A 12,550-nucleotide genomic window follows, 5' to 3' on the forward strand; every position below is an offset into this window, starting at 1 on the left:
CAAAGGAGACAAGGAGGGCATGGCTAAAGAGTGCCAAGGCTACTCCTGATTTCTGTTGCTAAAGAGGAAAAAAAGCCAGTGCAACTTTGATCAATCAGAGGAAGTAACAGCATTTTTTCACCTGACAGTTTAAGGCTCAATTTTGGCTTGTTTTGTGTCTAGCAGGTCCATAGGTAGAAAACCAACATGACGCAGAGATGGTAGGAGGACACATCTCCCATGGGACAGTGGAGAACTTCCAGGAGCAACGCTGGTGAAAGACCTGGGAAGATCCTGGAATCCGAGGAACAGCAGGAGTGGCAGGTTTGGTGTTGAAGTCACCTTCTTTAGTCCACATGCACCATCAGCCAGTGACTGCAGGTTGAACCTAAAGATCTGAGTATTGATATCTTTGTCTCTGACTTCACTACATTTTGTGAACAGACCTGTTGCCCTGGATCATTTGGGTATTGATGTTATTGTCTATCACCATCACAAGTCCAAAGTGGGGAAATCAAGGTCTTTGTAACATGCAGACTAATTTTTAGAGGTCTTGTCTCCAGTGCGCTTGGCCCATTAGGAGCAATGGGGTTGACTCAGACCTCAATAACTGGCATTTTTCACTAAAACGCACCTGGAAAAGGTGATTCCCAAGAGAGTTGAAACAAACTGGCCCAGGGGTGTTTATCAGAAAGGACAAGGAGAAGATGGACTTGCTGCTCAGAGGTGAACCAGAAAGAATGCTGATATGGAGCACTCAAAAGCCGCTTGAGAGGGTAACAAGCCCTCGTGCTGAGCATAATATTTGAGTTTCTTCTAAGAGCTTTTCTAATCTCTCTGTCTGGAGCAAGGAAACACAAACAGCACACTTCCCGTCTCAGGTAACAACAGGAGCATGTTTATTCAGAGGTCGGGCACTTACAGATCTTGGAAGGACAAGGTACGCGTCATTTGTTTTCCAGAAAAAAATCAGCCCAGGATCAGAAGAAAAGAAACTATTTTATAAAAAGAGACTGCAGCTGCAAGGGGCTGGGAATGTGTCTCCCTTCGGGTCATGCATTCCCGGTGCCTGGAACACCCATGTGCCAAAACACGCCGGTGCCGGGCACCTCCATGGCAGTGAGAGAAAGGAACGTCTGAACGCTTGACCGGGTGGTATCTCGAGTTAATTAATTGGTTCTTGGAAAGTCCCAGCCTTGTTTTAACCAACTTTAGAAATGAGAGAGGGAAGTATTAGGTATAAAAGCAGAAACCCTTCCAAAATGATCCACCTTTGCCAAGGAGGTGTGAAGGTGCAGTGGGGTATGTCCACAGAAGGAGGAGTACAGCTTGGCCAAACCACCCAGGTCTCCGATGCTGGAAGAGCATAAAGTCTGGGAAATAACCACCTTGGAAGCCTGCTGAGAAGTAGAAGATCTCCTTGCAGACAGCAACAGAGAAGATATTGGCTAATCAGACCTGCGAAGGCCCGTGGAAGGTGGGTCTTCCTCAGCCAGCCCCATCACTAGCGAGCCCTGAGGACGTAGATGAAGCTAACGAGGACACCCAAGGCCAGGATGGTGTAGCTGGCTTTCACGCTGCTGGAACCGCTGATGTTGCAGAGGAAGGAGTCGCAGCAGTAAACGGAAGCAGCCGCTATGCCGATGTTAATCCCAGCGCTGGGGCAAATGGGAGAGCATCCTTTGGAGATGGACTGGCCAGATTTGCTGCCTGCATTTAGGTTGGGGGGGTGGCAAAGGAAGGAAAGTAAAAGGAGACGGGGTTAGAATGTTTCTCGGCTTTCTGATCACCTGTTTCACAAAGGAAATAACAGTACTGAAATAGCCGAAGCATCACAGGTGGCATGGAGAAGATGAAGTGCTTCTCGGCGTCAGGCTACAGCAGTAATCTCAGCCAGCCCACACATTTCAAGGAACACCCATGATAACCTCCCACATGGCCCTTAGAGACCGTGCAACACCCCAGGGACACCCCTTCCAGGCTGTCAGCCAAAGTCTGGCCACTACGGCTCCACTGAAATATCTCAAAAATCTCACTCGAGCATGACCCTGGGACTCCTTGAGCGAGAAGGGGAGCACAGGGCGTACAGAGCACTGGGGGAGGCACTCACAAGCAAAGGCTGCGTTTCAAGCATCAGCTGCGAGAGAGGCACAGCACACATTTAGCAGCAGGAAATAGGAAACCATTAGCACTGCACTAAGACAACAGGCTTGTAAAAGCTCCCAGCCTCCGTTTGTGCATGCACGACTCGCCCACATTGCAGACTGTGCAGCTCGGGCATGCAACACCCCTCCCACCTGCAAGGGAGAGCAACGCAATCCAGGTTGGGCTCTGGTCTCTGCAACGGTGCCAGACCTGCCAGAGCAGCCTTCTTCCCTAGGAACAGTGTCCAGGAAGGACAGAGCCACCTCCTTAGAGAGGAAAATGTGCAAATCTCCCTTCCTGGTAACCCCACTTCATCCAAGGAGAGGATGGGACTGAGGGATAAGCAACCTGAACACAGGAAGGGCAACCCGGGAGCTTCTTCCAGAGGAAGCTTGGAGCATTCTCCACCCTTTCACTTATTCTTCAGCAACCTCCCCACCCTGAAATTCCCCTCAGACTCTTGCCACCAGTGCAGGCATGTGGGCTTTAACGTGTCTCCGTCCGGCAGCACGTCCCTCGTAAAAATTCCCTTGGGATGGACTGACACTCAGCTGCTAAGCAGAACTTTCCCCTTTTTCCAGCCAAAGGAAGCAAAGGCTTTCAGGAGATCAGCAGGTGGCCCGGGAGAGCAGCCAAGAGGGGCAGGAGAAGGTCCTGTCACCACTCACCGAGTCCCACTCCGACGTACGTTGTCACACAGTGGTTGTCATCTTCCCCGCATTTGACAGGCGTCAGGCAGGCCCAGTTGGTGGAGGCATCCTTGCATGAAAAGCAGACGAGCGTGTGGGCTGCAAGGGAAGAACACGCCTCGGTTAGGGTTTGGTGGGAACACCTCCTTGCTTGGTGGTCCCCACCTCTGACACACGGCACCCACTGCATCTGGCCACAGCCACCCTTGCTATTTTGGCTGTATCAATCTGCGATAGGTATTCTCCCCAAAAAAATGGCCAAGTGAAGGGTTCAAATACATATTTCAAGCTCTTGGCAGCATCAGCTGTCAGCTAAAGCCTCAACACAACCACAGGTTAGGCTGGTACTTTATGGCATGCTCCTGTTTGCACCAAGAGGGGGTTCAAGATACAGTTGACAACTTTAAACCAAGCAACGGAGACAAGTCCGAGCCTGCAACCTGTAGCCTGATATTTGGGCTTATTCAGCTCAGCTACCATGAACACTGATGGAAAATGCTCCAGGTGTGGCCTGGAGTATTTCCGTGACCTGCCTTTGGTAGCAGGGAACAAAGCTTAGGCTACGCTTGATCTGGCACACATAGTGGAAATGCATTCTCAGCTAGACCAAGCCCAGCATTGCACCAAGACCTGCAAGGACATGCACTGTCCCACTATCTAGGGAGTCATAGAATTATGAAGGTAGCAGATTAAACCAAGCTTTTTAATTTGAGGAAAAGCAAAAAAAAGCATGCCTTCCTCCACTGCAGGTCCCCTAAAATGGTTTATCCTACACAAGCAGGATGGACCAGCCCAGCTGGCTCCCACCCCTCATCCTTTAGATCTACCCAAGAAGCACAAAAGATTGGAAAACAGCATTCAGTGGAGGGCAACAGTTGCAGAAACAGCCTGGACCGGTGACTCAGCAGGGACATACACAATTTACAGTGGACAGACGATCTTCTCTGTATTTTACATGAAAGAACATCACATCCACACTGCAATTGTTGACCTACATAGGCAGACAGATCAGGTCTGCTTCCGATGCTCCAAGGGCTCCGATTTTTGAGCGCTCGGATGGACAAGCCCTTACATGAGGCACTGCCTTTCTCTTCTGAATTTATGGAATGCAAAACGGAGCACGGGTCTGATTCAGGGTGGGAAGTGCAAGGCAGTGTCATTCCTGCTCCTACCTCTTTCAGCCCCACCACAAACAGCTTATCCTAAGGAGATGAAGGTGGTGAAGCCCTGGGAGAGCTCACTTCAGTAGTCCCTGTCATGGAGTCTTTAGGTTATACAGGAAAATAAAAGCTTTTTACAGGGCAATCGAGATAAAAATAACAATTCTGCTCTGAGAAATGACTTCTGAGCAGTGACTGTCAAGGCAGGGAAAGAAAGCAAAAACATCATCTCAGGGAATTGGATTAAAGCAAGTTAGCGGGAGATCCTGAATGCCACATCAAGGCAGCCAGATAATTCTGCTTTGGTGACAAGGTCAACACCAGAACCCCCTAAGCAAGAATTCCTGGACTGTCTCATCCATCCTCCAATGATCATCAGTTTCCAAATGACCCTTGCGACAAAACCAAGTCACCTGATAATTTCAACATAGCAACCATAGCCTACACAGAGCACTCAGGATTACAGGGCCACCACCTGAGTCAAAAGGAGAGATACATCAGTGGACATTGCCTCTGGATCTAGGAGACAGGAGGATGAAGCCAGACATGGAGCCTACAGGCCAACATTGTCCCTTGTTGAACCTTCAGAGTGTTTCAATTGGTGGTATTTTTGACCACGTTGGCCAAAACCCAGTGTGGGACCTCAAAAGTGAAGCCCAGCGCTCTCTTGCTCCCAAATCTCAGGTGACCTGTCCCAAACCCTTCTCTTTGCAACCACCCTGTGAGTAAAGCAAGGAGGGCAAATTGACTCATCCTATTTCACAGGAACCATCTGTGAGCAGGAATGAAGTGGATTATAGGCTTTCCATGGACATTATGGTGGAACATATGTCCTTATGTGTATTTGCGCACTAGGCTGACCACAGAAGTCGAGTGGTGCAGTGCTATTCATTAAGGCTTTAAAGGTTTCAGATACAAACACATCAGAAATATTTGTACATGCACATAAAAGTGCCTTTAGGCATGAAATTCTCCACCATGTGACTAAATCTATGCTCCTACCACAGCATCTCCTACTTGTCCCCATGCTTTTCTTTGTCACACCTACCTATTACCCCTTGCATTAATACAGACAAAATCTTTCCAGGAGAAGCAAGTCTTTCAACATAGTTTAAGAGAGGAAATACAGAGTCATAACTAGTGCCACTTTCTGCCCCAGCAAAACAGATGATAACTAAATAACCCACTGCAGAGTTAAGTGAACAAGCAGGCTGAGTGTCTAAGACAAAAGGCAGAAGACGGGTGGCAGAATTATTATACGCAGCTGGAGACAAAGCAAAGAGTTGGAGCTCAAGGCTACAAAAAAAGGAAAGAAAAAAAGTGCTCAAGACTGAACAATGCAAAAGGGAAGCCTCGTTTTCATAAACTAGAAAAATGCAGCGTTCTTCCACGGGAAGAATTTATGTGTTTATTTGTTTGCTGCTTGGCTTCTCGGAGGAACAAAGAGCTACCAAAACAGAGCAGATCATCTGGGGGAATTCCTCAGATGAGAGGTTGAATTCATTCTTGCAAACAGCAATGTAGGAAAAAACGAAAGGAAAAAAAAAACATTTAAAAGCCCACTCTGAAGCTCAGTAGCAATTTGGTTCAGCAGCTCTTCCATTCGGTCCCTATGCCAAGTGCTTTTTCCATTGCTCTTAGACAAGGTCCATATCATATACAAGAATATACCATATGCAAGATCTTCAGGGCACTTCAAGCAGGGCGGCAAAGCTTTTCTGTAAAAAAGACTTCATGATGTGTTTGGGGATAAAGTGACCTGCAACAAACCCTTCTGCCTGGCTAAGAACTTACTTTGAAGCTGAAAGGTTTTTTGAAGGCATAGGAGGGGGAGTGAAACCTTTTCACTGTCTTGGCCTGGACAGCCCATCCTCCCAGCTGGAACTGAGCACATGCCAGCTGGGCTCTGACCGAGACCCAATGCTTGAATTGCCAGTTGTTTCCCAAACCCCATGGGAAAGGGCAGCAAAGAACCAGTTTTTTCTCACCCATGTCCTCAGGAAACAAGAAGGGCGCGTGTTTCCCGAGCTAGGGGCTCAGAGGGGCCAGAACTCTCCTGTTTGCTCTTTGTTTGGCTTCTCCAAGCATCGACATATGGAAGCAATATGGTTTGTTTTTTTGGTTTTTTTTTTTTTGCACAGCCCCGTTGAGTTTGGATGGTCAGAAATGGGAGTCGACTGGAAGGCAAGGATTGCAGACCCAGCGACTTGGAAAACTTGCAGTTCAGTGCCCCAGCAACAGGAAGCACCTTCTCCCCAAGCTTTGGTGGCAACCCCAAGATGTGCTTCACAGGATACAGTCCCTTGGGGGCCACCACCCCACACGTTGGCCACCGCAGCCTGGCCTGGAGAATGCTGGAGTCAGGATCACGAGTGTCTCTGCCCAGACTTGGCTCCATCAGCCATTGCCGGGCTCCATCTCCCTTCCACCCTCCTTCCCTTCGGGCTGCATCTCAGCCCATTTCGGCACCGTTATCCCGGCTGGCTGCGCCGCAAAGGGGGAGCGGAGTCAGCCCTGGTCTTTGTTCGAGCTGCAACTGGGAAAAAGCTCCGAAATATCTGCACGCACAGCTGGAGATGCACACCTACACACAGAGGCACGGAAGCCCCGAAGTTCCTGCTTTAAGAGGGTCACTGCTGTGAGGCAGGGCTTGGAAAGACACCCCTCACCCCCCAGCAAACCTCGGCAGGGCTCAGCTCTCTCTACCCCCATGCTCTTCGCAACCCTCATTCCCCTTTGCAAACGTCCAACTTCCAGAGCTCACCCCGCAAGACGCAGAGCACACCTCCCCCCCCTCCAGTTTGACCCGAAACCCAGGGCTGGGGAGGGACTGGGGGACCTCAGGAAGAAAAGGTGGTGTCTGGGTGGTGATGGTTGGGTGATGGGGAAACCACCCCCGCCCTTACCTCTCTCCACGCACAGGACCGCAGCCAACACAGCGAGCAGAAGCGCCTTCATGGTGCGGCGGTGTGGCCAGCTAGATGCGCAGGACGGCTGGCTGCGCGCAGGGCTGGCAATAGGGCCGGGCGCCGGGGGTGGGGAAAGGCCAGCGGCCCCGCCCCCCGGGCCGGCCCGCGCCCCGCACCGCCTTCCCCCACCCCCTTCCCGGGTCCGCCTGGTTTCGTTTACCCGCTCCGCAGAGCCGATTTCGGGGAAAGTGGTAGTCCACGTAGCGCCTCGGCTTGCCAGGGCCAGACCCGCCGAGTGGGCTGAGAGCCTGGCCGGAGTAGAGCCGCCTCTCCCCTGGCCCTGTCCCAAAGGCTTTTTCCATCGCCCTTTCAGTTCCCCTCCCTTTCCCTGAAGGAAGAGAGAGGAGTAGGATGGCCCCCGGCATGCCGGACCCCACTCGTGCACAGCCCTTTTCAAGTGCAGCCGCCTGCATCCATGACTTCCCTCACCCACAAGGACCTGCTGCATTCGTGCCTCCCTCTCCTGAGCATCTTCATTCACAGATTCCCTGGTCACACACAGCCCCTGTACCTGCAGAACCACCCTGTGTGCGCGCATGCCACGCACATGCAAACCTCTGTGTGCAGGATTCCCTTCACACATGGATGTCCTGCATGCAAGGCAAGCCCCCCGCAAGCAGGACATCCCCTCTTCATGTATAACCCCTCTGCATACACAGCTCTCACGCAAAACCGAAGTATACACAGAACCAATTTACCAAAGCCTAAATGGGGTTAGACATACAGGGCTGGGAAACTTGAAGGTACAAAGGCCCAGCAACTGGGATGGCACAGGGCAGCCTGTGCTGCTTGGCAGGATGGGTCATCAGAGAATAGGATAGACCACCAGAAAGATTTATTGTAGTGGCTCATGTTCAGTTGGTCCCACAGAAAGAGCCAAATCCTCTAGGAAATGAGCTGCAAGGAGGGCACGGGGGAAGGGACCCTGTGAAGCTGGCTGTCAAGGAAGACTGGGAATGGAGGAGTTCAAGAAACAGGCAGGTTTGACAAACTCTATATGCCACAGATGGGTTTAATTCTGCAGAATCAGCGTTTCCTGACAAATGCATCTGCCAGAAGAAATTCCAGCTCCTGTCTTGTCAGGGTGCATTAAGAGCACTCTACTTGAAAAACAAATCCATGCCTGCAAACCCTCATTTCCCTTTTCTTTTGTACGGCTCATTTTTATTTGTCATTGGCAGTTATTCTAGCAGGAACTGACTGTGAGCAGTGTGTTTCTGTGGTCTGATATCTTGCACTGGAACAGGCTGCTGGGACTCTTTCATTCTCTGGTTTACAACTGAATACTAAAAAATTGGGAAGTTTTAGCTTTCTAGTAGCCTGAGCAACCATAATTGAGATACACTCAGAAGACCCATGTCTCATACAGAACAAGTTCAGGTTGTGGCCATAAGAGTCAGTCTGGCTTTTTGTAGCCTACATATGAGCAATCATAGCATTTATTTCAGCTTTGAGGTGCAGCACCTGAGATTTAATTTCTGGGTATCAGGAAGGCATAGCATGTCCCTCAGCTCTCATTTTCCATAGATGTCTTCCACATGTAAGGAACATTTAACAAAGAACTGTTGTTTTTACATAACTGAGGACCTGGCACCTGACCCCAGCATGGGGGGAAGGACCAAGAGACATCAGACTGTGGATCCTTAATGTAAAACAGTCTTTTCCCTGACACCTGTATACATACTGAAACCTGTATTTACAAGTTAATTTAGGGGAAGTGTAGCCAAAGTACCAGGAATCCATATCTTAAACAGATTGATAAGGGGAAGGGTATTGTATGCGTCAGTGTAGTCTGTAAACCCTGAAGTACCCAGCCAATGGGGAAGAGGGGAAGGAAATTGCAGCTGGGATTTTGGGGGGATATAAGCAGGGGCTTTTTGCCCTATTAGGTGTGCCTACGTTTTTAGGTAGAACACCCGGTCTTGCAAAACCATTATTAAAATATGCTTTGCTGAGAGATCCTGCCTAGGCCTATTATATTTGCAAAATAATTGTCTCCTACACACATAAGAAGTGTACAAGGGCCTACAGCTTTCTGGTTTTCTCCCCCACACAAATTTACCATCATCAGTTCTGCTCTTTCCTGGAGAGGACCTGTCTGCTGGTAGAAAGGAAGAAAGAGGACCTAAGAGTCACACAGGGCACAACTCACCATGGGATCTGGAGTCATCCCAATACTACTGAAATGCCTGGGTGGGGACAGAATTAATTACAGGATGCTGCAAACGGAAGAGGTAGGCAAAGAAACTGGGGACCGATTCACTATGGTGGAAGATGTGCCAGGTAAGGAAGCTCTTCTGAAAGCTTGTTAGTCTAAGCCTATCTCTCCCACCTGCTTGCCAAGGCTGTGCTCTGGGACAACAGCCTGCAAAGTTCAACACAGTGACTCTGATGTCGGGGCTTTCTGTTCCAGACCAACACGCAGCAAAACAGTGCACTGAATGCCCTTCTTGCAAGTTTGGGGGTTGTTGGAGGTCTTCATTGAACCATTTGCTTTGTATTGTGAGTGCAAGGCAAGAAAATGTCTCTTCATAAGAAGTGGGAAGTGTTAAGAAGGGCAGCAGGGATACAGTCCAGCAACAGGAATGTGAGCTGTGCTGGGGAAAGGTGGAGATAGGTACAAACACATGCTTAAGGGAAAAGGAGATAAGGAAGCAGCTGGATCATAAATCAGCCGGACTAAATACCTCAAGGTTTGCTTGCACTGTGAGGAGGAATGGCTGGTTTTAAAATAAGGAAATGAAGAGTATGGCCGCTCCCTTCATGAGTCAAGGGAGCAGGGTAGCAGAGGTGGGTGCAGCAATTAAAACTAGAATTACCAGGTGTGAAAGGTTTTGGTGTTTAACTGGCACTTGAGGAATTTGAGCTTGAAACATGTGCCTGCTAAAAGCTTGAGTAAGCTTCTGTGGACACAGGTGGCATGCAGTTTCCTTCACCACCACATTTCTGTTTCAAGGCTTGGATGAGACTGCCTGAGCCTGGCCGGGGTTGTGCACGTGGGTCTCTGTGAGGAACCTAAACCCCCAGTCAAGTTTGCAAACAAAGTGTTTCCCCAGTTAGTGGAGTAGAGTTGGTTGGTGGAGCAAACCTGCTGAAACTGCCCTGCACAGGTGACACAGGAAGGGGACAAAGTCCTTTGTTTTCAATAAATACGTTATTCTCTGAAAATGAAAGGTGTTCAGTTTTCTCTTCTGCCAGAGAGGATAGGGATTGCTTTATAGAAAAGTCCTGTACAAGCTATTTCATAGTAAAATGTGGAGTATCAGTTTGGCAGAGCAGAGGACTGGGAGGACATGATCCATTCTCCAGCCTGGAAGAGCAGGAGCCCAGGATCTCCATCCTTGCTCCAAGGTGTGTTTCCTTTCAAACAGACAAATCTGTTTGCCCAGACCAGTTGGCTGCAATGTGGTCATGATATAAAGGTCCTCACCACCCTGGCGGCTTCCACAGCCTTCTACACTGCAAAGAGCACTGGAGCTGTGATGAACCATCCCCAAGACTCCTGCTCACACTGTCCTGTTCCACCTGGATAAATAAGACGTCTGATAGACTTTCCCCACCATCGCACCCCTGGATGTTTCTCCTTCTGAAGCTCCGCTGTTTGCTCTGTTTCATAGTTGCCCAGAAAAGCTTCAGGAACATTCTTGGATCATCCAAGGATGCTCCAGACACAGGTTCTTCATGGGCAAATCAAGCCATAAGTGCTTCTTTGAGTCTTCTTGCTGCCTACAGTGTCAAACATCTGTCCTCCACCACCCTGACAGGCCATGGGGACAGACCTGAGGCAGCTCTCAGTTACTGAGGTTCCTGAAAACGTGGGTGCATAACCTTGGTACATCTTTGGGCTGCAGTGCCTACTGGAATAGGACCTTCATCTGCTCACTTAACCCACAGCCTGCAGACGTAATCAGGCTGTCAGATTTATGAACTTTCATTTCTGGCCGCTGACATCAATGTTTCCGTTTTCCTTCTCTCCCAGAGCGGTTAAGGTGAAGGTGGTTCGCTGGCAGGTGCATGCTCAGTCCGTACGGGAGAAATCAGTATTTTCACACCAAGTCTGCATGACTCACCCCCTGTCTTGTTTATCCTGGGCTTCTGACAGGAAAACAATTGTGAATCTTTAAGCAGGGGTCATCACTCAGGCAAAAAGTTAAACTCTAATTGCTGCTGGAAGTGTGCTGGAAGATATGCCCATGTCTGGAGCAACCAGACTGCCTTTGAAGAAAGGTTGCTCTAGGGTGATCCAGCATCATAAAAGACAAATGGGCTCACATTGTCATGCCTTGAGTGCGTGCACAGGCCTTAATTGTCCTGGGCAGTCTCACCAAGGACCTCTCTTCAGACTGTGCCCATGGATCCAGGAGCCCCATTTAGGCTCAATCCTGAACCTCTTGTCCTTGCCAGGGTTATGCTGTAGGTGTGCCTATCTCCAGCCATCTCCTGGATGGACCTTGGACCTGTGCTGTGTGTAGTTTGCCTCCAGCTCTGTTTCTGGCCTCATGATGGCCACTGGACTCAGGTTGTGGCCTTGTCTCCAACCCTGTCTGCTGGATGGCCCTTGACATATGTAGTAGCTACACCTGCCCCTAGTCCTATCTCCATCTCCTGGGTGAACTTTGTACCCATGTTGTAGCCTTGTTTCCAGCCCTGGCCTCTTCTGAACCATCATTGAAGTTCTGCAGTGACCTGCAAAGGTTCCTCTGCCTGGGGGCATCTCCTCTCCCACAGCAAGAACCTCATCACTTGGTTGTTTTGGGGAGAGAAGCAGCATTTCAGGCCCTTCCCCATCCCTTCCACCAAAAATATGCTTCTCTGTAGAAAAGACATTTACCAGGCTCCAGGGAGGCTGTATAAACCATGATAGTAGAAATGTAAAATTTGGTATGAAAGACAGAGGAGTGGGAATGTGCAAGTGTATGAAAGCACCAGGAACAAACAGCAGAGCAAGGGTTAAAAGGAAAGGCATGTGTTAAATGCTCTGGAGCACCCTGTGTCTGACTTCATTCAAATGAAGAGGAGGAACAAACTGACCTTAGATAAGAGTCTCCAGATGTCAAAGAACAGGGTGGGAGGCATAAAGCACCCAGATAAAGGAAACAAAAGGACTGGGAAATACAGGAATTTCACCTAAAAGGGACAAAATAAAGGGGAAAGCGAATCAAAACATCTTTTTAAAAGCTGTAGGAGGCAAGTCCAAAATCGGTTTTGTAGTGCTCTGCCAAGAACCTCAGAAGCATGATGACAATGGCATAGCTGTCATCTCTTGGCTACCAGAGAAGTGACACTGGCCAGATGAATTGGGCACACACGTGTGGGTGTTTGTGAGACACTGATCAAATTAAATCCCTAAGGATGACTGTGAGAGGGCAAAATCAACTTTTTTAGAGGTTTTTGTATGATAAAAATTGCTTTCTTCTCCCCTCCCAGAAGATCTTGCAGTAAGTTTTATTACACTAATTTCCTGTATGCTGCAGAAGGGAGTTTCTTGTTCCCCAGAGCAGTGTCTGCACTTTATCTAATTGCTGATTAACATCTAAAGCTGGAGCAGGCCCTGGAGCTGGATGCAGGTCCCAAATGAGCTTTTGTGAGAACCAGGCAAGGAGCCAGT

The 12,550-nt window shown here is 49.2% G+C and overlaps 1 protein-coding gene across 1 annotated transcript; it reads right to left on the reverse strand.

Moving 5' to 3' along the window:
• Window positions 1–856: 856 nt before the first annotated feature.
• Window positions 857–7,083, reverse strand: LOC102089526 (lymphocyte antigen 6E). Its single transcript, XM_005513744.3, has 3 exons — window positions 6,880–7,083; window positions 2,793–2,912; window positions 857–1,689 (listed from the first exon to the last, which is right to left on the reverse strand). Exons 1-3 carry the CDS (start codon window positions 6,929–6,931, stop codon window positions 1,484–1,486), a joined length of 378 nt encoding a protein of 125 aa, XP_005513801.1. The 5' UTR covers window positions 6,932–7,083; the 3' UTR covers window positions 857–1,483.
• Window positions 7,084–12,550: the final 5,467 nt, after the last annotated feature.

Source organism: Columba livia, chromosome 2 (genome assembly GCF_036013475.1).
Source record: "Columba livia isolate bColLiv1 breed racing homer chromosome 2, bColLiv1.pat.W.v2, whole genome shotgun sequence".
Classification (NCBI taxonomy): domain Eukaryota; kingdom Metazoa; phylum Chordata; class Aves; order Columbiformes; family Columbidae; genus Columba; species Columba livia.

Coding starts and splice junctions, on each gene's coding strand:
- LOC102089526 (XM_005513744.3), bottom strand. CDS start 6,931: ATGAAGGCGCTTCTGCTCGCTGTGTTGGCTGCGGTCCTGTGCGTGGAG. Junction 2,913..6,879: donor GGTCCTGTGCGTGGAGAGAG/GTAAGGGCGGGG, acceptor CTTCCCTTGCAG/CCCACACGCTCGTCTGCTTT. Junction 1,690..2,792: donor GTACGTCGGAGTGGGACTCG/GTGAGTGGTGAC, acceptor ACCTAAATGCAG/GCAGCAAATCTGGCCAGTCC.